This window comes from Passer montanus, unplaced genomic scaffold (assembly GCF_014805655.1).
Source record: "Passer montanus isolate IOZ18808 unplaced genomic scaffold, ASM1480565v1 scaffold55, whole genome shotgun sequence".
Lineage (NCBI taxonomy): Eukaryota > Metazoa > Chordata > Aves > Passeriformes > Passeridae > Passer > Passer montanus.
This window is the reverse complement of record NW_024370485.1, coordinates 2,986,299-3,013,130: the sequence shown is the minus strand read 5'-3', so window position 1 is coordinate 3,013,130 and position 26,832 is coordinate 2,986,299. Positions and strand designations below refer to the sequence as shown.

Here is a 26,832-nt window from a genome sequence, read left to right as displayed (position 1 = left end):
TCCATCCCCTTATCCCACCCTCTGCCCACTACCCTATTAAATTCCTCTAGATTCTGTCTATTACCATTAAATATATTTGGTCCCCCAGAGATTCTTGGACAAGCACAAGGACATTGCTCTGCTTCCCCAGCCTGTCATTAACTACTGGTCCACACTACTTTAGATGAAACCGCTCAGAGGCAGAGACACAAACAGGACATCATTGCACTTCAGAAATCTGTCCAGACAGGAAAAAGAAGAAAGATGGGGGGGGGGGAAAAAAGACGCAAAAAAAAAAAAAAAGACGCAAAAAAAAAAAACCAAAAAACCAAACCAGAGGAAAAAAAAAAAAAAAAAAAAAAAAAAAAAAAAAAACCAAAAAAAAAACAAACCAGAGAGACAACTTTGGCAAATCCCCCAGGTAAGTGGTCCCAAGAGGAGTTTCCCTCTTCAGACCTCCCTGGAAACACATGAAAGAAGAAAGGGCAAATTGCCATGGCCAAAGTACACCGTTTTTCCTGAAACTGCTCCCAAACCACATGGGTGGGCAGATTAAAAGAGGCAGAAGTCTGAGGTCACTGAACATGATTGCCGAAAGCAAACAAAGAGGGAGGGGAAAGAATACAGGACGAAGCTTCCCTGCAGCTAGAATTGAAGACAAAAGGAGATTTACAGCAAAATTAATCTTTCCCTAGCCCCACTCCCTCCAAACTGTAAGGATTTACCAGCAGACATGGCACAGACAGTTCTACATGTCTTTGCAGTGGCCAAACTGCTGGTCAAATTTCAGAGCCCTGACTCTTTGGCATTAAATACAAAGAGGATTAGGAAACTGGAAAGAGGAGAAAACTAGGAACACAGATGCCCGATGGCTCCAGACACACAGGCTTGTTCTGTACATCCCCAGCCAATTTAGGAGAGGGTTTGCTGCTAGTCCAATGGAAGAGGGGAGGGTAGGTGGGTCACTCCCTCACATGTAACCTGGGTCAAATGGGAGGACTTATTCAGTAGCTTTGGCATCACCAGCATCTGCCTTGCCATCCACTTCCTCGTCGGACACTGACTCTCCCGTTCCCTTCCTGACCATGCGGCGTGTCATGACGAACGGCAGGTCCCCACGCCTAGGGAAGGACACATGGCACATCAGCAATGCTCCACGGAACTCACGGGCAGGGCAGGCTCTGGGATGAGGTGAGGAAGCGCCTGGCCCCACTGTTTGCTGTGGGCAGCTGCACAAAGCCCTTGCTGCACTGGCTGCCAAGGCGTGGCACACAATGCTCCTCCTTACCTGAGTTTGCTCTTCAGGGAGCTGACTTCTCTATTCATCGCATCCGCTGTTTCGGTGGCATCCTCCAGCTCCCGCTGGAGCTTCCTACGGGATGCATTGGCTCGCTGGGCCTCCTCTTCTGCTTCCTCCAGCTGGCGCTTCAGCTGCTTCAGGCGCATGTTTGCCTTGTCCGCCTGAGCATGCATGGGGCAAAAAGTAATAAGAACTCAGTGTTTCCCCGGAGTTGCAGAAGTTAGAGCAGCAAAAAGCAGAGTTTCCAAAGCCCCCTCTTCCCTTTCTGAAGGGAATTGCCTAGGACTTGAGAGGTCCTAGTTTTTCTTTAAAAGAATCACAGTTTCATCTGTCTCATCTTGTAATTATTACAGTGACAGGAGAAATTCATAGGATGGTGAATGTCTTGGCTGTAGAAGGGAAAGCCTGCCCCCCATAAGACTCACAGACACTGCAGGTGACTGTACCCACCTGATCTTTGAACTGCTCAGCATTACGCCTCTCATCATCCACCTGCAGCAGGATGTCTTTCAGCTTCTTCTCGGCACGGCGCACCTGTTTGCTGGCAGCCTGGCGCTCCCTGAACACAAACACAGGGGGCTCAGACAACAGCTTATCTCCCACTGTCCTCAGCAAGACCACCTGACCTGGGCAAGTTACGAGGGAGGAAGATAGCAAAATCCTCCTTAACTTAGGAAGAAAAGAGGATGGGAAGCAATGCTCCCCAGAAATGACCAGAAGGCTGACGCCACAAGGACAAGAGCTACAGAGGGGCAACAAGTGTACCACAGCTACAGTTCTAGGAGTGGCTGAATTCAGAAGAGGCTGTAAGTGTTCACTGTGAAAAACAAGAAAGGTGTGCTAGGATCTTACGTCTGTACTACCCTGTATACCTAGGATGAAGCTCTCACTCAGACAAATCAGAATTAAGAAGAGCTTAAAATCCCAGTAGGGATCGAAGCTTGTAAAGCAGACAGAGCTTCTCCTAGTACATACTTTGTCTCCATGTCCAACTGCTCCTCCAGCTGCGCTATCTTTGCTTCCAAGGCTGTGATGGTAGCCTTGTACTTGGACTTGACGGCGCTCTCCATCTCCTGCAGTTTGAGCTTGAGCTCCTTGTTCTGGCGCTCCATCTGCTGGCGAGCGTTCTCGTTCTTCTGCGCGTTGCTGCGCTCGGCGTTCAGGTCGGCGTTCATCTGATCGATCTGCACCGAGACAGAGATAAGCACTCCTCAGCACAGCCAGTGCTCCTGCTGAAAGGCTCGTTTACTTCTCAGACTCAAAAAGAACAAGGACCCTGAGGGTGAGCTGAATGCTTGGAATAACTCTGATGCAGAGGGAACTGTCTGTAGGCAGGACACTTCTCAAAGTATCTTAGTTTACCCAGATTTTCAAAGTAATTCCTTGAATAACAGGTTTATCAACTTCTCTTAGGGCTAACTAAACTTGCCAATCATGTTCACCGCCCTCTGGGGCTAAGACCATGGTCTGGCACTTAAAACAGTAATTATCAGCCTCTGAATTACTAAAATCCTGAGGCAAGTGGATCCAATACATGTGTTTTACTAATTTATTGTTTATTTGCTGTCTATTTCCAGTACAAAGCAACAGCTTTAATATTACTGACTTTCAGAGGTAAAAGGGTGAGAACTTGCCTACATCCAAGCCAGGGCTCCGGCTAATAGTCAACGAAGTAGAGAACTACACTCCCATCTAACAGAATTAATAAGCCCTTTGGAAAAGCATCAGCCCAGATCCTTGGCTTTGGAGTGCTATGAAAACAGCATGCTTGACTCTCAAAGTTGGGCAGACAAAATATGGCACACAACAGGCAGATCAAGATCATGGTTTCTATAGCAGCCTAACAAATTTCATATGTTCAGTCCATTTGAAACAGCACAGAACTGGCAGAAAAGTAATTTTCCAAACACATTGTGGCACTCTTCAGCATGTCAAGTTGGAGCAGCATGCCACAGATCATCTTTCTCAATATCCCTTAGTACAGAAAAAAGAGACTGGGAGGGGGCTGGTTTGGTTTAAAATAAACTTGGAAGATTGTTCCAGCTACCCAATGATTTTAAATGGTCAAAGCCAGTGAGTTAACATAATTGTGGCTGCTATTTTCTGTACTGTGGTATTCAGCTGTTTCATCTTGTCCCTTCTGAGGGCCTGCACTGTGTACAAGCAGCTGCTGGCATTACTCAGAGCACAGCTGGACAATTCACAGACACCAGAGAACCCCCATGGGCTGCTGCAGCCTGAACAGGTACCTGAAGATTTGCCTTCTTGAGCCGGTCATTGATTATCTCTGTGTTGCCCTGTTCTTCTTCTAACTCCTCCTCCAGCTGAGCTATCCGTGCCTCCAGGCGCCTCTTCTCCTCCATGGCCAGCGCTCTACAGGACACAGAGTCATGAGAGTGTTAAAGCAGCACTGATGGCATCAGTGCCTTGGGGAAAACTCGCCACTTGTACACAAAATTAGCTCAGTCTTTAGGGACCAGAGGGGATACAGTGTGTGCTGCAGTCTACATAAAAAAAATAACAGGCCAAGAAGTGTTTTCTCACAGCAGCTCCTCCTCCCTCAAACGGGGGACATTACTCACCCTTTACCACTGTTGTTGGCAATCTCATCAGCCAGCTCATCCCTCTCTTGCTGGGCTTGGCGCTTGGCACGCTCAGCAGCTGCAAGTTCCTGGAATGAAAACCAGACAGACAGTGATCCAATAGGAAGCTACCAATTAATGCAGCATAGGAAAAAGGAGTTACTGGTAATGGCTGGTATGGTCTCCAGCATGATCCAAAGCTAATTCTATGACATGGCCTGTTCTCTGTCCACCCCACAGCTTCCTTTGCTTTGCACACTCCTATCACAGCTGTCAGGAATGGGCCAAATTCCGCATTTTGAACTGGACCTCATATTTGAGCAGAGCAAAAAGTACAAAAGAAAGGAAATAAACACTCCAGCTTAGACTGCTGCATATAGTTCTTGGCCAAAGAAAACAAACCATCTCTTGACTTTCATGCATATTCCATTACCTCCTGCAACTGGATCATCTCTGCCTCCATGCTTTTCAGCTTCTTCTCATTTTCTTTGGCCTGTGCCAAGATCTCTTCTCTGGAAGTACGTGTGTCCTCCAGTTCCCGCATGTAATCCTTCATTTGTGCCTGAAAACAGAATGAAAGGGATGACTTTCAGAGCACTCATACTAAGAGATGTGGTTTGTTTGTCTTACGGGAAACATGAATGGAAAACAGAAATAGGGATTCATTACTCTTCAGCAACCACAAAGGTTGTTGTAAATACAAAGGAATCACCCTCTTTGCATTTCACAAGTAACATGTAAAAATATCAATGGAAGCACACAGGATTGCTATTTGTAGGAAAAAAGTTTTGTCAGATAAATGGAGAGGGGAAGGGAAGGTACAGGAAGCTTTCTAGTGAACCAATGGAATGAACAGTCTAGGGAGCATTTAGTTTTTCCTAAGAACAGGTCAGACAACTGCTTGCAGGAATTTAAAAAACACAACAGAGCCATTTCGGGGCAGGAGTAGGCCTAACTGTTATTTAAGGTCCTCTAGCTTTGCAGCTCTGCAGCTCTGCAATCCTTTCCAAAAACACAGACCTTGAAGCAAGCACTAGGGTCAGACAACTGCTTGCAGGAATTTAAAAAACACAACAGAGCCATTTTGGGGCAGGAGTAGGCCTGTTATTTAAGGTCCTCTAGCTTTGCAGCTCTGCAATCCTTTCCAAAAACACGGACCTTGAAGCAAGCACTAGAGTGGACTTTGCCTACAGCTTGTCTCCCAGGGAGTTAAACAGGCAGATCGGGATTAGAAGGATGCTTGAAATGCCAAAAAATCTTTTACAGTGAACTGCTACAAGATTTTGCTGCTCTTGTGACACTGGTGCAATGTTCTGGCAAGGTGAAATCTTTGCATCCCGTTTCCCTAGGTAAAAACTCTGCCCTGACAGCTGAAACAGCTGCAACACTTCACCTGCAGTTTGCGCAGCTGCTTGATGGCTTCTTCACGATTCTTGTTAGCAGTGTCTATATGGCTTTCCAAATCCTTCAGGTCCATCTCGAGCTTCTTCCTGGCAGCCACAGCCATGGAGCGCTGTTTCCGTTCATCCTCCAGTTCTGCCTCCATCTCCCGAACCTGTGTGGAGCAGCAGAGGCATCAGCATTTCAGCTCCTTCCTTTCCCAGCACCCACTTCCCACATTCCCCTTTCAAAGGCTGCGTAAGTGCAAGCATGTGACCTGTCTTCATTGTCCCTGGCAGGGGGATGGGGCTGACATTCCTCACTAATAAAGCCCCACAGGTCCGTGATAGACAAAGACTATTGGAACAATCACACACACAAGGGAGGAAGTCTGTCACAGCTTTGCAATATTGCCTGGAGTATTAACATTAACAACCATCTTTGGATTGGCACTGTCTGCCTGATGGTCTTTGGACACAAGTGCCATTGTGCACAGAATCCACTGAGGATGTACAGAGCAGTTCTTACTTGTCTGATCAGCTGTTTCTTCTTCTCTTCATTCTGTTCATCACGGCCCTGGAGGTCCCGGTCAAACTGTGCCTTCATAGCCTGTTGGTTCACTTCTAGCCTCAGTTTGGCATCCTCTGTGGCCTGCAGCTCATCCTCCAGCTCTTCCAGCTGTGTCTTCATCTCCTCCACCTGCTGCTCCAGGGCTCGCTTAGCTTTCTCCAGCTCATGGACCTACAACACAGTACCACACATGAGATTTCTGCAGAGAGTGCAGACAATTTAATCTACCCTAACAGAAGAAAAGGCTAAGAACAGCCACTCACATCAGCCTGGATACAAGAACACTGCACCTGTCCCTTGTATTAGGGCAGATGCACACTGCCAGTCTGAACAACAATGACTGTTAGCTCTGGTTTTGTGTGTGTGTGTGGTGGGGAGAAAGAGAAAAGCATTTGTCAGCCCAGTCCTGACTTAATGAAGACTTACCAGAGCTGGACACCTCTGGTTCTGACAGAATACAAGAAAATACTTCTTAGTCTTTGAATTTATTATTTTCCTTAATTAACGTAACATTTCTCTTTTTTTGAAATATTGGAGGTAATGTCTTCCACTGCCTGGTTAATTGCTGTATTTTACATATCAGGGTCACACCATACCCTAATCTCTGCCACAAGGGATACCAGGTAATTTTCAGCTTTGCCACTGCCTCACTTGGGTCATTTCCAACCCACCTTTACCGCTTACTGATATAACACAAACATAACATTCACAAACTAACAATGTATCCAGTACTCTCTACAACGTTCCTCTGTGTTACCACAGGCATCAGCTTTTTGCAGTACACAAGTAACAGTATCCACTGTGTGACATTTCCTGACCGGACACTTCAACTGAATACTTACACTTTTCCCAACATCATCCTTTGAGCTCATGAGATCTTCCATCTCGGCACGGAACTGCTTATTGAGTCGTTCCATCTCAGCCTTCTGCTCTATGGCTTCTTCCAGGGCTCTGGCCAGGGACAGGGCCTTGGTCTCCTTCTCCCGTGCCTCTGCCTCAGCGCGGTCCCGTTCCTCCGCATACTTGGCAGAGATGGTCTTCTCCTCTGCCAACAGCTACAAGAGCACAGCATCAGTATTCTGAGAAATTACTGATCATCTGCTAACAAGGTAAACATGCATCTTTTCATTAATAGCGTTCTTCCATGGATAGAAGGAATCAAGAAAATGCAGCTTCAGAGAATGAAGTGCGCCATTCCATCTCTAACAACTGTGCTGACCCCAACCAAACAAACCTCTGATTTCCTAGGCCTCCAACCTATTATCTTCAACCTTCTCTGAGATTATTTGCAAATGACACTTCAAACTCCATCTTGGTTTTGATATAAATGTTATCCCTTTGGGAAAAGGAACATAGCTTAACTTCCTATTCATAGAACAAAATTAATTCACTTCTATTAAAGCATTTTTCTCCACTCTATGTGCTCTGCCTTAGTTCAGAAATAAATATGCATTCTCCAAGCGGTATTGCTTAGGGATTCTTAAAGCAGACCTATCAGTAAGATGTACCTACTGAATGCTTATGACTGAAGTCATACCTGATCAAACTTCTTCTGCTTCTTCTCCAGGTTGGAGACGATCTGCCGCTGATGGTCCAAGTCCACAGCGAGGTCATCCAGCTCTTGCTGCAGGCGGGTCTTTGTTTTTTCCAGCTTGTCATATGCAGCTGTCTTCTCCTCATATCGCTGGCTCAAGCCCTCCAAGTCCTTCTGCAGCTTCTTCCTGGCTTCCTCTGCTGACTCAAGGCAGCCCAGGCCATCATCCATCTTCTTCTTTGCATCTATTGCCTAAAGGACCAGGATTGCACATCAAGCCACAGAAAACGTTCTGTGCACTTTACCAGCACCAGAAGTTTAGGACTTTCAAGTAAGAGAGTCTGAAGGTAATACTCCCTGCTCAGATAATACTGCACGACTGAATTCCCAAAGGAATTCCTGAACAAAAATCTACAAGCACTTCCTATGATTATCATCAGACCTCCTCATTTCTTCTCTCATCCAAATCAGCAAAATCACCTATGCTCAGGAAAGGCTGTGTTACTAGAAGTCAATTCTGTATTTAAATCTTACTTCTCTCAAGACAGACCTGTACTTATCCTTCCTCTCTAAAGTCACTGGTTTATGGGATGCAGACTCTGTACCTGTTGCTGAAGAATAGAGATCTGTTTCTCCAGGTTTCTCTTTGCCTCCTCCTCTTCTTCCAGTTGCTCCTTGAAAGCATTCTTCTCATCCTCCATTTGCTTCAGCTTAGTGCTGAGGCTCAGTTTGAGGCGAGTCTCCTCCTGCAGCAGCTCCTGAAAAGCAAACACCCCAGTGGAATTCAGCACCACTCATTGGATTTAAAGGCTCACAATCCTCATCCACTCTCTCCAGGAGTGCTTCTGAAGTTGAGTTTAAGCATGCAACTAATTTCACAGATAAGACAACTGAAGGCAGAACTTCAATAACTGCCTTTCAGTGAGTCAGTATAGAAACAAAATATTCAGAAGGGTCCTATTCTCTCCTACACTCTAATCATTAAAATACAGTCCTTGCCACACAAGCCTTTCTCAAGGCCTAACCACACAAGCTTTTCCACAAGACCTTTCTCAAGTCCTACAAGTGGCACAGAAAGTATTCAGACCTTTCCCAACAACAGCATGACTGTACTCTGCTACGTGTCTCCCTGATATTCCAGTACCAAAGGAAGACACAACAGACCCAAGTGTTCTTGCATGGTTAAGAACAATGTTGGTCTCAGCAGAACTGTACAGCACTGCTCATTTACCAGCTTAGGGCACAACAGCATTGACTGACTTATGCTGCCAGTGCTTGAGCTGAAGGATCTGTAAAGATTAACCAATCTTCAAACCTAGAGCAGAATTTTTGTATTGTCCCTGTCTTTGAGTCTGTTTTTCAAAGACTAGTAAGTAGACAGAACATCAATGACTGTTCAAGACTACTTGTTATTGATGTGCTCTTGCTTTCCCTTCCAACCTTCTTAGCACTCCATGCTAGACCTTAAGAGTCATATTCTGCTAACTGTAAATGCATGTTTTTCCCAAAGCGTAAGACTAAGGATGATTTAATCCCTGAAAAAAATACAGTTACTCGAATCTATCACTTCCCCAACATCCACTGGGAAAGTCTTCTGCTTAATTTGACAAATTTACTGGAAATCACACTCATGTGCACACACACACAGACACTCTGTCAAACACTTGACTGTGAAGATCTCAACAAGAATTTCAAACAAGCACTGCAGTCAGTTGAAGCACTAAAGTGCTCTCAGGTGGAAAAGTGATAGAGGAAGACTTCTAAGCCTAAGACAGGGAAAGTCACATATGTTCCACAGGCTGAGGAAGCAGAAGGAAGATAACCAGCCTGTTTCTGTACAAATGCTCTCAATATGATGCAGTATAAACCCCTTAGCAAAAAAAAAAATCCAGACTCAATCTTTTGAATTGTATAATCAGTACTTAATGGCATCCAGAGTGATTTCTCCCTTTACCAATGTGTAGCAGACATACCGTTGCCTTGGTTTCCAAAGCTCTCACCTGTGTATCCTGAAGCTGTGATTCCAGAGCAGAGAAATCCTTTGCTAATTTGATTGATTTACTGTCAGACTGGTTCAGAAGACCTGTGACATTGTCCAACTCGACCTGAAGGAGAGATCAGAGTATCAGTTACTGAATGCATCAGCAAAAACAAAGACAGGAAGAGGTGAGCAGCTATGAGACCTAAACTGAAAATGGAGGCACCTCTCAAAACAGGAGAGCATGTGTATAATCTTTCAAGGAATGAACACATTGTTTCTACAGTCCCAGGAATTAAATATGACAAGCTGAAATGATATTTTTATTTCACATCACCTCTATTGCAACAGCCTTCTGATTTTGGTTGGTTTGGGTTAAGGCCTATATGAGATTTTAGCCTGGCAAGCAATTGTAAAATTTTTTATTAAACTCACTCTCTTCTATTTTATACTATCTGCTTCAGGATTATATCTAGAGTCTCAAAATTACATTTTCATGCTTCAAAAGGCTGTGCATATGCTAGCAGTGTTTGACTTTTAATGACAACCCTCCATAAAGGAGAAGGCCAAAGACAGTGTTTCATGTCACTCTAAGGGATTTGCTGCTCCTTTGAGAAACCCATGAATTCCCACATCATCCTTGAGCCATCAACCATGTGACAAAACTTCCAGACACAATCACCAGTCTGTGTATGCCACTCGAGATGCTCCAGCAGCTGAGTGCTCGCAGAGCTGTGCTGTGCAAACCACTGCCTGTCTTCAGGGGGCACAGACACTCTGACTCCTTGAGCCTTAGCAGAAAACTCCAACAGCAACTGGTTATTTCACCTTCTCAGGGCTACTCAAAAAAAGTAACATCAATCCAAATATCCTGATCTGGCAACAAGTTAAGGAGTTTGCATAGCCCTTGGGAAGCAACTGATGGATTTTCTGTTTTTACGAACATTATCCTCAGGAGGAGCAGAATTTTTGAACTAGCCACGGGGAGACACCATCCTGTAATCTTTTCTCTTGAGCCCTGGGCTGAAGCTAAGCAAAACCCATGCCACTCACCTGCAGTTTGTTAACCCTCTCAGCCAGCTCAGTCTTCACTCTTTCGCCTTCTGTAAATTTCACCTGCAGCTCCTGGAGCTGAGCATCCACTTTTTTCCGCTTGTGCTCAGCATCGCCTTTGCCCTGCAGTAGAGCCTTCACCTCATTGGACAGTTCAACCTTCTCACTTTCCAGAGCTTGTTTTGCTTTCTCAAGATTTGCTTTTACCTGAAGAGGAAAAGAAAAGGCAACAAAACCCCTCAGACTTTAATATGGCAGGATTCAGTGAGTACATGTTTTTCCAACAAGCAAGCTAATGTATGTTTAGCAGTTAAGTTGCAGACTGCTTCCTCAGAAAAAGCAAGATGAACAGCCTGTCAACTGATTATCAGGAGACAATCTAACAATCAGAGAAGACAACAATACAGAAAAAAGTCCTGCACATCAGATTTCCAAATTAGAGGTCGTACAAACTAACAAGTGCTAGCAGTGAGAAGAAAGGCATGTTATACTGCACATCCAAGACAAACAGGAGAAAAAAGAATGTATGTCACTATTTAAAACAGCTTTATATATGTTTCATGGAGAAAAACTATCTACCAAGGGAAGAACAACACATGTATGAGTGTCATGAACACTTTGTGCTCTTTTGCACAGTCATTTCAGGTTGACTGCTTTGGCCCTGTGTTTTCTGTTCCACATACCCGTTTGGTTTGTTCTAACTGCTCTGCCAGCTCTTCAATAGCTTGTGAATGTTTCTGCCTCATCTCTTGGATTTGAGCCTCATGGGTCTTTGCCTCATCTTCAAGGGTCTTCTTCAAAACCGTTACTTCTTGTTCTCTCTTTGACCTGCAAAATTCACAAATTCCATTTAGATGCCAAGAAGGGAATCAAACAGAGGTGTATATCCACCAACAGCACCCCTAATGCATGAAAATGCCAAGGTCTGTTTAGGCTATAGATACTTTTCAAAGGTAGCACTTGGCACTGCATCCTTCTTAAGTGCAAGCTAGCAGCATTATTTCTGCCAAAGTAGTAACAGCTTGAAAGTACCAATGTTTCAGGGGTACCACTAATACTTTGGTTAGGGAGCAAATCAACTTTCTGACATCAGGTGAGGTAATGCAGTCCTGACAGGGCTTGCACAGCATCTCCTTCTGCAGTCACTGAGGCTGCCAACCAGTGATAAAGGCAAAGACTTGCTATAGTAAGAGACTGAATACAGCAGAATTATGAAAAACAACGAAAACCAAACCCAAATAAAGATAACACAGCCCCACGTTGGAGTTACCTCAGCTCCTGCTGAGCAGCTGTAGAATCTAGTGTGTCTTCTAGCTCTGTTTTCAATGCCTCCAGCTCTTCTCCCAGATCCCGCTTCTGTTTTTCAGCTTTGTTCCTGAATGCTCTCTCTGACTCCAGGTCTTCCTGCAGCTCAGTGATCTGGGATTCGAGTTCCCTGATCTTCTTCAGGGCCATGTTCTTCTGCGCTGCCTCTTCTTCCACTCTGTGTTCAACATAAGGTTCATAAGTTTAAGAGCAGACTTAAACCATACACAAATTAAGACAACCTGTCCTACCAAAAATAATCAAGAAAAGCTGGTACTGGTCAGTTCTACAATGTTACATTCAGACTTTGATCCATATATGATCTACAAATTCTAAGCTCTATCTCCCAATACTCAAGATAGCACAATTACTCACCTAAAAGAAGGGGACAGAGAGGGACTGACAACAGAAGAAAGCAGAAGAGAAAGCACCATTTTACAATGGAAACTGGACACTTTACTGAGTAGATGAATACAGAAACTACCAGAGGGACACCAGTGTGCTGCCACTACTTTTTAATCACAGCTTAAGGATTACTACTCCAGTCAAACGCATGCAGTGCCTATTGCATCCATAGTCTAGTTCTGAACAGAGAATGTGGCAGTGAGCAGCAGCTAAAGAACTCTAATGCCATGGACATGGATCTTAAATAGTCCACAGGCTAAAATGAAACATCCACAGGTTGCATTTATCCCTATTCACCCTATACCAAATGACCTAAGACAAGAAATACTTCCCAGCCAGGTGGTCCCTGAACCCCACAGGTTCTCACCTAGCTAAGGCTGCCTGCAGCTCCTCTTCCTTCTTGGCCAGCTGCATTTTGAGTTCTGCAATCTGAGCCTGCAGCTCAGCAATCTGGTCATGCAGATCAGTGGAGTCTCCTTCAAGCTTCCGACGAGTCTTTTCCAACTCTTGCCTCTGCTTTTCCTCACGTCGCAGGCGTTCTAACAGAGATGGGGACACATTAATTACACGCTCAGAACACTGTACAAGCACAGAAAAATAAATCTATTTAAGCAATGTTTTCTTGCCTGATAACACAACTGTCCAAACTGCAGCTGGACTGCATTGTTTTGTCAGGACCTATACAGGCATCTTCTCCATCTACTCTATTTTGCCCTCAGAATATATCTGCGCAATTTCCCTTCCTCTCACCTTACAGCCAAAGCTCCTTTTCCCACTCTCATTGTAACAATGCAAACACAATGCCAGCCTCACACCATGCAGACATAAGCACCCATTTAGGGATGCTGAACACAAGGTCTGCTCTCCCTTTACTGAAATTAAACAGGCAGTCTCCAGAAGAATATCCTTCTAGACCTGAAGAAGTTGTGCAAACAGGCTATCAGAAACAGCACTAACCCTGACAGACTGATGCTGCTGGAAGTAGAAAAGTAGAGACACTTCCACAGCAGGAGAAGAAAGAGAACCAGCCTCTCTTCTCCATTGGCCTGGCTGCTTTGGAGAGGATTTTTATTTAGATCAAGGGCTCAGCTGACAAGGCATATAACCTTCAGCCAGACAAGAGCACAGCTCTATCAAACTGATCAATAGCTCACACACTATAGACTAATTTTTAACCCTTCAGAAACTTGGGAGGACTAAAACTCTTTCAGAAATAAAACTGAATTTCAACAAACATTAACAAGAAACCACCTAAAACTAATTAGGCAAGGTCTTTACAGGATCTATCTTAAAAAAACCGCAAAAAAACAAAACCCAAAACCACCTTCAAGGTCTGTGATCATGGCCTCATGCTTGTTCTTCAGTTTGGCTAAACTCTTAGATTTTTCTTCTTCCTCTGTCAGGTTTGTTGTAAATTCAGACATTCTGTCTTCCAAGAGTTTCTTTTCCTGCAGAATTGAGAAAGCAGAATCAACAGAGTTGCTGGAATTACAGGGTATTTTTCCAGATCTGACTGCTTAGAAATGTCAATGTCATGAGTGCCTACTCCTGCTACAAGCAATCTCAAAAAAAAATCCTTTCAGGATCACAATCAGAATTCAAATAAATTTAAAGGTGCATTTAAATTAAAGATATGATAGCTCTTTCAAAACTGAAAGAGAAGTCTTTATTAAAGAGGTTGATACCGATTGGCATAACAATGCATCAGAAAATGTTTGCTCATGGATCATTATTTAGTGGAAGTTATTTAAATATCACACCATTCTGACTGTTGAGAATACAAGCAGGCAGTTACTTTCAAAAATTCAGGTCAGAATTCTCACAGACAAGAGAAATATGGAAAAAGTCAGCCTGTAGTGGTTTTCTCCAAGAGAAACACCAGTGCATCTTTAGCTTGTGGAAGATGATGTGGGAGTCTTACCTTAGCCAGTTTGAGATTCTGATCTTCCAGAACTAGCACATCTTCTTCCAATTTCTTCAATTTGGCCTCTGTGGTCACTTTTTCTAGCTGCAGCTTCTGCCTTGCGCTTTCCTCTTCCTCAAGCTGCTCCTCTAGTTCCTTCACAATACCCAAAGAAAAGCAAGGTATTTGTCAGTGCTGCTTAACAATCCATGGAACAGCACAGCAGCAATACTAGAATGGGAGGTATCTTCAACCTTCCCTCAAGGTATTATCAGTAGGTCCTAGATTGACATCTCTGCCACGACTTAATGCAACATACTGCATGCCAATCAACACATTTTCTAGCAGAATAAACAATGCTATTTTACAAAAAATACTACCATTTCTAAACCAAAGACTTGTCTAATTGTCTGAGAAGTGGCCATCACCTTCAAGAATGGAACAGCTCATTCCACACAACTGACTGAATGCCTCAGTCTCAGCACCAGAACTGCTGCCTTCTATTGCTGTTTCCACAGATGGATTTTCCCGTGCCTCTTTCCCCCCCATTTTCTCTTTCATTTCCCTCCAAGCTGAGGCAAAAGAACAACTCTAACCCTCACTATCCTCTTTACCCACAAGAGGCAGCATTCCTAAGGCATTACCTGGATGTTCTGCTGCATTTTCTTCTTTTCAGCCTGCAGATGTTGACACCGCTCTTCCTCTTCCTCCACCCTTGCTTCCAGATCATGACAGATCTCCTCCAGCTCTTGTTTCTTGGCTGTCAGGCGAGCTCTTATCTCCTCAGCTTCAGCACACAGTTCGGTTTCTGCCTGCAACTGTTCCTGCAGCTGCATCTTCTCTGCCATTAGCTACATTGGATGCAAAGCCAGAAATAAGACAAGCTCCAATTTACCAAAGCACTTAGCAATCTGTGTTAAGTGAAGTTCTGTGCTGCTCTGTTCCACAGTTAGTTTTAAACATTGCATCAGTCCCCTGCTGCTAACCAAAAGCTGACTATCAAAACACAGTTTGAAGTTTGTGTTCTCCTTCACAAATCAGGAGCTGCAACCACAAATTATTCACAAATTTCTCAATCCATTTGAAATACAGATATTGTCTATTTCCGCTTACAAAAGTAACAAATAATTATCAGCCCTATGGAAAAACACCAACCCTGCTCCCACCTTCTGTGTTCCCAACAAAAAGGATTCCATTAATGACAAGACTGAGTTCAACCAACTTGCTGTAACACTCAGCCAAAGGAGACTTTTTTCCCTTTAATGGCTACAGAGGGGCAATAGGTAATCACTGTACAAAAAGACCTGCTACAGGAAATGAGATGCAAGAAGGTCAAAGGAAAGTGAATAAGAGGCAGCCAGATCATGTTCCAGCAATTTGGAATCCTGCAGTTTGTCCACCAGACCAAGAAAGCAAAGGAGATGCTCTCAAGCAGTTGGATAGGCAGAGAGAGAAAAATTTTTACACATCAGATATGCAAAACTCACCTGGGCCTGGAAGGTCTCCATCTCACTCAGTCTATTTTCTGCAGCCAGCTGCTTCTCCTTGACCTTTATTAGTTCTTCCTCCTTGGCCATCATCTCCTCCTCCTGTCTGCTCACTTGCAGAAGGGGCTTCACCTGAAAGGGAAACCAAGGAAATGAAATGTGTATAAGGAATAACAAAAACATGAAGAAATGCTCTTGTACTTGAGAGAAGCATTGACTCAAATAACATTTCAGGTAAGTTTCTTATTTGAAGGACTGATCAACTGTTTTGTTATGAACACTGGGGGAATCATACAGGACTAGGTATCCCCTACTCTGCCAATAGCACACTTTCTGCCAGTCCATTTATTCTCCTCCAGGATGGGAAGCATCAGGAAAGGGTTCAGTAAATTCCAGACCCTCAAGGATTAAGTAGGAATAGTGAGAGAATAAAAAAGTTGCCATACAATGGGGAAATTCATAGGTAAGTCAATTCATATAGGTGGACTTCCATAAGGTTTTTGGCATGGCACCCCACAAGACTTTTCTCTCTAAACTGAGATACGGACTTGATGGGTGGAGTGTTTGGTGATCAAGGAACTGTCTGGGCTGAACCAGAGGGGGATTTTGCCCCTCTTCTCTGGTGAGACCCCACCTGGAGTGCTGCATCCAGGTCTGGGGTCCTCAGCCCAGGAAATGTATGGACTTGTTTGAGTGGGTCCAGAGGGTCACAAAAATGATCAGAGGGCTGGAGCACCTCTGCTATGAAGACAGGCTGAGAGTTGGGGCTGTTCAGCCTGGAGAACAGAAGGTTTCAGGGAGATCTCAGAGCACCTGTCCGTGCCAAACTTATTAGGAAGGCTTGTTATGACAAAAAGGTAATGGTTTTAAGCTAACGAAGAGTAGATTCAGACTTTATATAAGGAAGGAGTTTTTACAATGAGGGTGGTGAAACACTAGAACAGGTTTTCCGGAGAGGTGGTGGACAGATGCCCTATCCCTGAAAACAGTCAAAACCCTCACTATCCTCTTTACCCACAAGAGGCAGCATTCCTAAGGCATTACCTGGATGTTCTGCTGCATTTTCTTCTTTTCAGCCTGCAGATGTTGACACCGCTCTTCCTCTTCCTCCACCCTTGCTTCCAGATCATGACAGATCTCCTCCAGCTCTTGTTTCTTGGCTGTCAGGCGAGCTCTTATCTCCTCAGCTTCAGCACACAGTTCGGTTTCTGCCTGCAACTGTTCCTGCAGCTGCATCTTCTCTGCCATTAGCTACATTGGATGCAAAGCCAGAAATAAGACAAGCTCCAATTTACCAAAGCACTTAGCAATCTGTGTTAAGTGAAGTTCTGTGCTGCTCTGTTCCACAGTTAGTTTTAAACATTGCATCAGTCCCCTGCTGCTAACCAAAAGCTGACTATCAAAACACAGTTTGAAGTTTGTGTTCTCCTTCACAAATCAGGAGCTGCAACCACAAATTATTCACAAATTTCTCAATCCATTTGAAATACAGATATTGTCTATTTCCGCTTACAAAAGTAACAAATAATTATCAGCCCTATGGAAAAACACCAACCCTGCTCCCACCTTCTGTGTTCCCAACAAAAAGGATTCCATTAATGACAAGACTGAGTTCAACCAACTTGCTGTAACACTCAGCCAAAGGAGACTTTTTTCCCTTTAATGGCTACAGAGGGGCAATAGGTAATCACTGTACAAAAAGACCTGCTACAGGAAATGAGATGCAAGAAGGTCAAAGGAAAGTGAATAAGAGGCAGCCAGATCATGTTCCAGCAATTTGGAATCCTGCAGTTTGTCCACCAGACCAAGAAAGCAAAGGAGATGCTCTCAAGCAGTTGGATAGGCAGAGAGAGAAAAATTTTTACACATCAGATATGCAAAACTCACCTGGGCCTGGAAGGTCTCCATCTCACTCAGTCTATTTTCTGCAGCCAGCTGCTTCTCCTTGACCTTTATTAGTTCTTCCTCCTTGGCCATCATCTCCTCCTCCTGTCTGCTCACTTGCAGAAGGGGCTTCACCTGAAAGGGAAACCAAGGAAATGAAATGTGTATAAGGAATAACAAAAACATGAAGAAATGCTCTTGTACTTGAGAGAAGCATTGACTCAAATAACATTTCAGGTAAGTTTCTTATTTGAAGGACTGATCAACTGTTTTGTTATGAACACTGGGGGAATCATACAGGACTAGGTATCCCCTACTCTGCCAATAGCACACTTTCTGCCAGTCCATTTATTCTCCTCCAGGATGGGAAGCATCAGGAAAGGGTTCAGTAAATTCCAGACCCTCAAGGATTAAGTAGGAATAGTGAGAGAATAAAAAAGTTGCCATACAATGGGGAAATTCATAGGTAAGTCAATTCATATAGGTGGACTTCCATAAGGTTTTTGGCATGGCACCCCACAAGACTTTTCTCTCTAAACTGAGATACGGACTTGATGGGTGGAGTGTTTGGTGATCAAGGAACTGTCTGGGCTGAACCAGAGGGGGATTTTGCCCCTCTTCTCTGGTGAGACCCCACCTGGAGTGCTGCATCCAGGTCTGGGGTCCTCAGCCCAGGAAATGTATGGACTTGTTTGAGTGGGTCCAGAGGGTCACAAAAATGATCAGAGGGCTGGAGCACCTCTGCTATGAAGACAGGCTGAGAGTTGGGGCTGTTCAGCCTGGAGAACAGAAGGTTTCAGGGAGATCTCAGAGCACCTGTCCATACCTAAAAGGGGGTTCACAAAATAGAGGGAGCCAAACTTATTAGGAAGGCTTGTTATGACAAAAAGGTAATGGTTTTAAGCTAACGAAGAGTAGATTCAGACTTTATATAAGGAAGGAGTTTTTACAATGAGGGTGGTGAAACACTAGAACAGGTTTTCCAGAGAGGTGGTGGACAGATGCCCTATCCCTGAAAACAGTCAAGGTCAGGTTGGATGGGGCTCTGAGCAAACTGATCTAGTAGAAGATGTCTTTGTCCATTGCAGGGGGATTGCAAAGGGAAAACTCTTACCTTGGTGAACAACCTCCACCACTGCCAGTTCCTCAGTTTCAGATAGGCAGCACAGTTCCTCTGCAGCACTTTCATAGCTGTCAGCTGCTGCTGGCGCTTGGCAAAGGCTCTGCAAAGCAAGTGGAGATAAGACAAAGGAACCCAGAGCAGCACACAATTCCCACCATCAAGCCCTTTCTTAGATACTTCTGTGTTTTTCCTTTAGAGGGTTCCCTCCCAAAAAAACAGCAGTTTCCATCAAATTTTCTCTTAATTTTAATTTTTTTTCTGCTCAGGTAAGAGCGGCTCTTTTTACCTTAATCCAATTTCCTATTTTAACAAAATTTCCCTTATGTCTTCTACTCTGAAAAGCTTTACAATCTTCACTTCCAAGAAGGGATATCTGAAGCAGAGGTGTGTTTTCCCACCAAACTGACAGGTACTACTTTTGATCTTAGAACTCTACCAATTGCAGCCCTACCTGATACCTTAAGAGAAACCCTACATCTCCTGCAACAGTACGTATTAAGACTTTCCCATTTGCACCTTCACAGCACTTCTGTCAAAAACCTGATCAGCTGCATAGCATTCTTACAGAGAAGAACAGACTTTATTACTCAGGTAATTTCTGGGATACACCACACAGAGATTCCTGCAGGTGCCAGAAATCTGGCATTACAGAGATGAGAAAACCCTAAAAGACCATCAACTGTTATATACAATAAATAAATCATGACCTTTCTGACAAAAACCCAAATTTCTAGATGTAATTATTTCATTTTTTTAAGATAAACTCGTGCTTGAATAGGATAAATACATGTTTATGATGAAATACACAATTATGACTTCAAAAACCACTGTACTTACTTTCTGGCCAGGTAACCTCTGCAACATGCTTGGAATCCAATAATGACATCTGTGATCTTCAGGTCTCTCTCTTCTTCAAGATGAGCAAGGACTCCAGCTCTGAAAAACACTTTACTCTGTCCAATTCTGTAAAGGTTGGAATCCAGCTCCAATGCTTTGATCTAAAAAGAGAAAGAGAAGAATTCATGTCCTGCAAAGACCGTTCCATGTGAAACATCACAAAACATATTTGTGGCTTGTGGCTCTAAGACAGCCCTTCTCTACAATGGCCGCTCAGACAAACCAAAGTTGCCAACTCCCAATAAATTCCTGGCCTATCCCAATTAGAGGAGCTGAAGCTCAGCCAAGTCACAGCATCAAATGGAGGTAGTCAGAGACAGAAAATATGGCATCATTTAATAGAGGTATCACATCAAGTATTTTGAATACAAGGATGCTGTGAGGAATGCATGTCTAGTCCTGAGAGCCCTCTTCCTTTTCTAGAAGAAACACATCTGTTGATCCTTCCCATTTACTTTTTCTCAGTCCTATCGTTGTCAAAAAAACACCCCAGCCCAACCTTCCTTTCAAGAATTTGCTGCCAATGTTTATATTAGCTAAGCTAGGAAGTATCAGCTATACTCCTGTAAGACAGAAAAGCAGGAATCCCTTACAGCCAAGCTCAATTCAAATATAGTCATCAAGCTAGAGCCAAAGCTTTCCCTTTGAGGCAGGCAATTCCACAGAAACTAGCTGGAGCCTTTGCTGAAAGCATTTGTCAGCAGCAGGCCATTACAAAAAGTTTACTGAAGTTCATACTTTAAGCATGTGCTAAAGATAGCATTGATGCTTCTAAGCATTTTGATTCTATGAATACTGCTGGCATCTCAAAGTATGCATCTGTGGAAACAGAAAGGTCCTCTTGCCTAGGATTATTGAATCTCATGCCAGACAAAAGCCTCCATCCATGAAGCCAAGGGGAAGCTTTTTCCACCCTTCTCTCAGACAAAACATTTGACTTTGGAATTTTGGTGTGTGAGTACAAGTTATTTTTAGCATGCACAACTTCAACTTTTAAACCACACCCATAAAGTTTACTTATTCAAGTAGAGTTTCCGGGATGTTTTACCATCAGCACGCAAGCCTGCTTTCCATCCATAAATCCTTTGGGAATTGCATTTGGAGTTAAGATTTCATATCTGAAAACGAGAAAGCATCAGACTAAGTCACACAAGTGTACTTGAAAACAACAAAACAAAAGAAACCAGTATGCATTCCTAGGCCATTGTGAGTTCAACAGTTTTTAAAAAAACACTGCACCTCTAGACAGCAGAGTATGAAGCAGCAGCCTTGGACAGGGTCCTCTATGCCTCACCTTAACTACATCCTTACTGGAGAAATCAAAAATGCTTTTGGGAGGCTTTGTGCCAGGGCATACCAAGGTACAGATGTGTTGTCTTTGAAAAATTGGCAATCTAGTTTCAATAAAGACTTCCATTTTTGTGCTTATGTCTTAACTTTACCAGGCTAAAGACTGCTGCAGATTCTTTTCTAGGGCTCACCTTTGTCTGAATTCCTGGAACACAACTCTGTTGGGGAAACCTTGACGACAAATACGGATTCCCTCCAGCACTCCATTACAGCGAAGCTGATCAAGGACCAAGTGGGGGTCCAGTTTTCCAGCCTAGTGAGGAAAATGTGTATTTTATGAATACCACAAAGCTTTTACAAAAAGGGCTTACCCCCTTGCCTCTCCCCATCTCTTTCTTGTAAAACAGCCAGTTCTCTCTTTTCCAGTTAGAAGCAACGGAAAGCTTTTATGCCACCTTAAGAACCACAAAGATCAGCCTCCAAAATTTTAGTAAGCATACAATTATTTAGAATGACCTTAAAAAAATACCCTGAGAAAACAGGGCCTCTTCCAGACCTCTTGCAAAACCTGACAAAAGCCACCAAGCCAGCCACACGGCCCAGGAAGCCCCTGTAAGAATGCATGGGCTGTGCTGTTATAGCTGTCTTTACCTTTTTCTCATGGTTGGGGATAATGCAACGGACGAAGTTGGGGTTGGTATTCCTCAAGGTAGCCATCAGTTTAGCCAGCTGTTCTTTGTAGAGCTGTCCCACTGTCCGGAACATTCCCTTCCTGGTTTTGAAGGCCCCTGGCAATGCTGTGTCTGACATACCAGCTACCTGATCCAGCCCAACAATACGGTCCACTAGAGAGAGCACAGGAAAGAGCATTAAAATTCTCCCACAAACAAAGGAAGCGTTGGGACATACAAAGAACATCTGGGTAGAACAGGATAAATGAGAGGAGCTGCAGGATCCTTTTTGCTTCATCTCTACACAGATGTCGACTCCTGTACAAAATTTGTGCAGGGATAGGAGCAGGAAGGAAAAGAAAGCATCAGCTCACTAAAGGAAGTTTGAGTGATGGAGCCAAACTTAATCCCAAACATATTCTACTGATGCCCTGGATGGCAGCACTGGAAGAGCAATCTAGAAGTGAGTTTCAGACGCTTCTACTTGCTTAGCTTAGAATGAAAACCAACAAGAGTTCTAGCTGCTAGCCCAGCAGAGTCAACTATTAGTTAACTCTGACCAGGAGGGGCCACAGATAGAGAAAAAGCACAGCTTCACTCTTGCATTACAGGCAGGACTGTCAGAACTGATGATCAGAAAAGTTGTACCTACTTGTCAACTGAACAAGCACAGTAAAAGGCATGACAAAACCCAAACCTCAGGATACCACTGCTTGAGCTGTTTTTGGAGTACAAGTATCCCATGACAAAGACATAACAACAGCACTAGGAGAAAGTCAGAACTCCCTGCCCCAAGTTTCTCCACTATGCCACAATGACATCCAAGCATTGATGAAACCATCACCTTGATGGATGGACACCACAGATTTTTTTTTTCTTCAACAGAAGTCAGCTAGATTTAGCTAGTCAGCTAGACAGTAAGAGGGGCAAAAAGAAACTGAAGTTTTAGTTTTTCCCATTGCTTTTCTACATAAATATTCACCCATCCAGCAAAAACCAACTGTATCACTAGAAATTTCCACACTTCCAATATACTTTTATTAAGGGCTTCAAGCTATTCTTCACCACCTTTAGTGGTTGGCTGATGTCTACACTCGGGCTCCCAATCTTCACTTCAGAAAATACATTAGCTTGTGCTCAACTGTCTCCTGATAAAAAAAAAAATTCAGCTGCTAAGAGACACCCCTACAAAAGAATAGACTAGAAAGAGTATTCTCATTTACAGCTAATATTAGCTAAAAACAGTTCACTTCTAGAGTGAATGTTGGAATAAGGTCAAGGTTGTCTTATCAGAAAGAAAAGAAGGTTATGTTACTAGATGACATCACAGGGAAGTCCATAGAAGTGCATCCCAGACCGTGGCTGTGCCAATCCTCTTAATCTTGAGCCCTGCAATCTACTTCAGGATAGTGAAAAGGACAGTAACTTGCCAAAGAAGATCCATCTAAGAACAATGAAAACTGATAAGCTGTGGTCAGTTGACATTTCAAGCCTAAAAGCAGTCTCACAGCAAAGGCCTTGTTAGGCACAACTTGCTGGTGGCCATTTTTCATCCAGGCAGAGTTTCTTTGCCAAACCCTCTTTTAAATTATCAGCTGCTGAAGTGAAATCCCAGTACCAAAACAAATGTTAAACTGGAATTCAGTTTCTATACAGTCTCAGAAATCTTCCTTCCATATCTTGCAAGAAATACAGCTGTGCTAGCTCTACATTCAAATAGTTGACAGGGATTTGCTCCTACCAAGTTGTGCAAGAGCAACTTTAAGCACCTGAATGTGTCTGTATTTTTGTATCCACTTTCAAGGTGAGTTTTACTTTTGTTTCAAAGTCCATGAGGAGCTACTAGCACAAAGCAGAGGAAATGAACAAGAAAGACAGGCAGGTATGACAAAGGGACAAAGAGAAGTTAACGGAAGCATTTCTTGCATGGCTCTAGGATGCATCACACACATGACACGACAGCTGGGTTTCTCAGTCACCTGGTTCTAGATGAAGAATAGGAAAGTGTTGATAGAAATAGGCTCTCTGAACCTTCTGCATCTCTGCAACAGACAGAGACGTCAAAGAAAACCTACCACAGAAAGTGACAGTAACAGTAAGACTCAAAACCAGATAAAACCCAGAGAAGATAGAGTAAAATATTGAACAACAGTGCAGAAAGGGCACACTTAGTTGCAGGATTGAAAACAGATTCCACCTCAGATCTTGAGTGTTTCAGCTATACAAGCTGCTGGTTCATAATGGTGCATTCATATTTTATCCCAGTATTCCTCACTTAAGAGACAGAATTGCTATATATGCAGCAAGTTTAACAGAAGTTGATGCAAATGAATCTTTCTTTCTCTTGAGTTACAGTGAACTCTTAATGAAATACCATGATCTAAGCAAAGGATGTTCCAGATAATGCTCATCTTGGTGGCTTAGTCTTCAGGGGAAAAAAGCAAAACAGCTCATCACAGGCTTTTGATGCTCAAGCTCTTTCACACAAAAAAAGAGCAAACAAATGAAATGAAGTTTAATTACATACCATCTTTCCACAGCTCAGACACAAACTTATCCGACGACTGGTGCAGAAGAGTGGCGATGTTATCATTCAGTGGATCCATGTTCTTCATCAGCCATTCGTCTGCCTTGTAATCCACCTGAGGAAGATCAACACATCAAGAAGCTTGGGCATGGGCAATTTCTGCAGCCCAATATCCAACAACATCTGGCACAGTCTAGAAAAGTATCACCAAGGTTTGCACAACAACAGATTACCTAAACATTCTTGGATTTGCCATCTGAGTAAGCACACCTATAAATTTCCAACTCTTACAAAAAGCTGCATGTTATGTTCTGTCAGTAAAGGGAATGGATTTGCAATGCTAGTTTGTACCATCCAGAGTGTGACACAAAAAACAGCTGCATCAGCATTTTTGGTGATGAAGTCTTGGTGCAGGTTTCCTCTGAGCAGTACCTCCAGTCTCAACAAGTCACACAACAAATTTAAATTGCTGTCAGTTTGATATGTCTTGAACTATAAATATAGATAAAATTGCAGCCAAGTTAGGCCTCCTTAGACCCTCCTCTGCAATGGGACACTTCCATGAAACCTTCTGATGGTTTCTCGTAGGCAAACATTTTGGTAAGTAGCCATTTCTAAGAAGCAATGGTTATGAATTAAACATTCCAACCTTCACATTTTAGCTATTAATTTTTTACCTTGCCAGCATAATGTATGATACAGAAGTCAGCTTTGTCTTTCAGCTGTTTTGGCTTCTGAAATTTGGGGTGAGTGCCTTGTTCTTGAACAACTTTTTCCACAAAGCTTTTGTCTGTTGCTTTTGGGAACCAGCACTCTTCATCCAGCAGAGCCAGTATACCAGGGGGCCCAGCCTTAAAGAAGAGAAAAATCAAAACATCATTAACTACATGACTACAACGATAATTAACACCTTTAGATAGCTAGAGGAGAAAAAAAAAAGAAAACTAAGCCTGGTCCACATCACATTCACCTCTTGTGTGGTATCAATTAAACTACTTCCATTCTAATGTAAATTGTTAATAGTTCTTCCATATCCTCATCTGCATTCTGACCATTTTTATGAGAAAGTCTCTTCTATGACATTTGTCTAGGTGGTTTCTTTGGCAAAAGATATTGTTTAATAGAAGAAATATTATGCAGTTCTCTAAATATATTCAGGTGTCTATATGCAAAAGGCCATGGCAGAAAGTTTCACAAAGTAGTCCTTACTACTGGAACACCTACTATGAAATTTGTACATTCTCAAGTTTCATTAGAGCAGAATGAAAGCAACTGAGTTCACAGCCTCTCATCACACCTGTAGTTATGGCAAGCTGCACATACATGTAGCAGCATGCACACCTACACAAGTGAGGACAATATAGTGAGAGGAGAAAGTGGCCAATTAGATCCATTTTCATGCAGTGTTCCCTACAGAACTGATACTAACAGCCTTATTGCTGACACACTTTCAGACAAAAAAGAAGCTGTTCACTCCTGCTTCTAATCATATTACAGTGTCAGTAGAGGATTACAAAAGCTAGAGGGCCAGAGATGATGTCCTCAGCGACAAAATCAGTGCAGCCATTTCCTGCTGGACAGTAAAACAACAAACTTACCGGCTTCTCTATGAGGTCAATGCAGGGCTGCAGGTCCAGGCCAAAGTCAATGAAATTCCACTCTATGCCCTCCCTCTGGTACTCCTCTTGCTCCAGGATGAACATGGTGTGGTTAAAGAGCTGCTGCAACTTTTCATTTGTGTAGTTAATACACAGCTGCTCAAAGGAGTTCAGCTAATGAAGAAAAAGGCAGAAAGATGTTAGAGCAATTGCGTGTGAAGACACACCTAGCATCCTATTAGCACAAAAGATTGTATCTGTGGTTCAGGAATCTAAGCTAGAGTGGGGCAGACAGTCCACTGTCAATAACCCCTTTGGATATGAACTGCCTGCTCTGTCACGTGCCACTGCACACTGCTGCAATCCCTAGGGAAGTTCATACACACTGGTTCTCAGACTTTGCAAAAGAATGTTTAGCTGTAAACAGCAGAAGAGTTACTGCAACCACTTAACCCGGGACAAAAAAGGACTCTGGTTTTCTCATAAATGCAGAGCCAGCAAGTCCTCTTCATATGAAGAAGCAGCAACAGAAGCCTGAAGACAAATTCCTAAATGTGTGGACTGGAAAGTCCCTTTTTAATCCTTATATAAAATCAGAGCAAGGAATGTGAGGGAAATTTCTACAAAATTTTCAGATTTCTTCAAACAGTAAGGACAAGATTAATAAGCCACAGTGCATTTTTATTTTTGACCACACAAATCATAACGCGGCTTCTAAAGAAAGTGGTCCTGTTCTAACTCCTCCCTATTTAATAATTCCTAACTGTGTCATTTCTTCTCTTCTTTTCATGAGATCCAGCCACTGTGAAGCCAAAGCTATACCAATAAGAGGGAGAAGGAAAAAAATACCCCCCAAAACCCAACAAACAAAAAAACCAACAAAAAAAACCTCCAAAAACCAACACTAACTTTTCTGTGTCTCAGTTTTCTATTTCTAATGGTCCAATTAATTTTTCAGCTGTTCATGCATTAGACCCAGTGTAACATAACACAGGTTGACAGGGGCTGCCTTGCTGGGATAATGGTAGGATACTTCTTTTTTGATGGCAGTCTGTGGCTGCTTCAGATTATAATGCAAACCACATCCTAAAATTATTTAATAGAATCCCATAACAGTTTGGCCTAACAGTTCACTGTCATCTAGAGAAAGAGCTCATATTTCCCTTCTCTCCCATCTCTCCCTCAACTTTCCTTCAGCTCTTCCTCTCCTATACTTATCTTGCATGAGATTTGATGTTAATTCCCCTTTCTGTGGGCTTCACATCCTTATCAAGAGTGTGTTATTTTCCAGTTGTAAAGCTATTTCCTTCTGCGGTCTTTGCTCCATATTAAACTGTGCTGAGTGCAAGGACCTGACATCTCCTTA

General features: G+C 43.1%; 1 protein-coding gene across 1 annotated transcript in view; it reads right to left on the bottom strand.

Moving 5' to 3' along the window:
- Nucleotides 1–325: 325 nt before the first annotated feature.
- Nucleotides 326–26,832, bottom strand: part of MYH9 (myosin heavy chain 9) — a 71,819-nt gene continuing 45,312 nt past the window's right edge. Inside the window, exons 13-41 of the mRNA XM_039725379.1 lie at nucleotides 25,467–25,640; nucleotides 24,546–24,719; nucleotides 23,869–23,983; nucleotides 21,322–21,515; nucleotides 20,862–20,983; nucleotides 20,429–20,498; nucleotides 19,321–19,481; nucleotides 18,475–18,583; nucleotides 17,364–17,495; nucleotides 16,521–16,727; nucleotides 14,008–14,145; nucleotides 13,411–13,534; nucleotides 12,454–12,625; nucleotides 11,647–11,859; nucleotides 11,060–11,204; nucleotides 10,377–10,583; nucleotides 9,346–9,450; nucleotides 7,951–8,103; nucleotides 7,349–7,597; nucleotides 6,654–6,866; nucleotides 5,770–5,982; nucleotides 5,255–5,416; nucleotides 4,295–4,423; nucleotides 3,862–3,950; nucleotides 3,529–3,652; nucleotides 2,255–2,463; nucleotides 1,730–1,838; nucleotides 1,268–1,440; nucleotides 326–1,100 (exon numbers count right to left, since the gene is read on the bottom strand). Coding sequence (XP_039581313.1) covers nucleotides 980–1,100; nucleotides 1,268–1,440; nucleotides 1,730–1,838; nucleotides 2,255–2,463; nucleotides 3,529–3,652; nucleotides 3,862–3,950; nucleotides 4,295–4,423; nucleotides 5,255–5,416; nucleotides 5,770–5,982; nucleotides 6,654–6,866; nucleotides 7,349–7,597; nucleotides 7,951–8,103; nucleotides 9,346–9,450; nucleotides 10,377–10,583; nucleotides 11,060–11,204; nucleotides 11,647–11,859; nucleotides 12,454–12,625; nucleotides 13,411–13,534; nucleotides 14,008–14,145; nucleotides 16,521–16,727; nucleotides 17,364–17,495; nucleotides 18,475–18,583; nucleotides 19,321–19,481; nucleotides 20,429–20,498; nucleotides 20,862–20,983; nucleotides 21,322–21,515; nucleotides 23,869–23,983; nucleotides 24,546–24,719; nucleotides 25,467–25,640 — 4,506 coding nt within the window. The 3' untranslated portion in view covers nucleotides 326–979. The remainder of the gene's footprint in view (nucleotides 1,101–1,267; nucleotides 1,441–1,729; nucleotides 1,839–2,254; nucleotides 2,464–3,528; nucleotides 3,653–3,861; nucleotides 3,951–4,294; nucleotides 4,424–5,254; nucleotides 5,417–5,769; nucleotides 5,983–6,653; nucleotides 6,867–7,348; nucleotides 7,598–7,950; nucleotides 8,104–9,345; nucleotides 9,451–10,376; nucleotides 10,584–11,059; nucleotides 11,205–11,646; nucleotides 11,860–12,453; nucleotides 12,626–13,410; nucleotides 13,535–14,007; nucleotides 14,146–16,520; nucleotides 16,728–17,363; nucleotides 17,496–18,474; nucleotides 18,584–19,320; nucleotides 19,482–20,428; nucleotides 20,499–20,861; nucleotides 20,984–21,321; nucleotides 21,516–23,868; nucleotides 23,984–24,545; nucleotides 24,720–25,466; nucleotides 25,641–26,832) is intronic.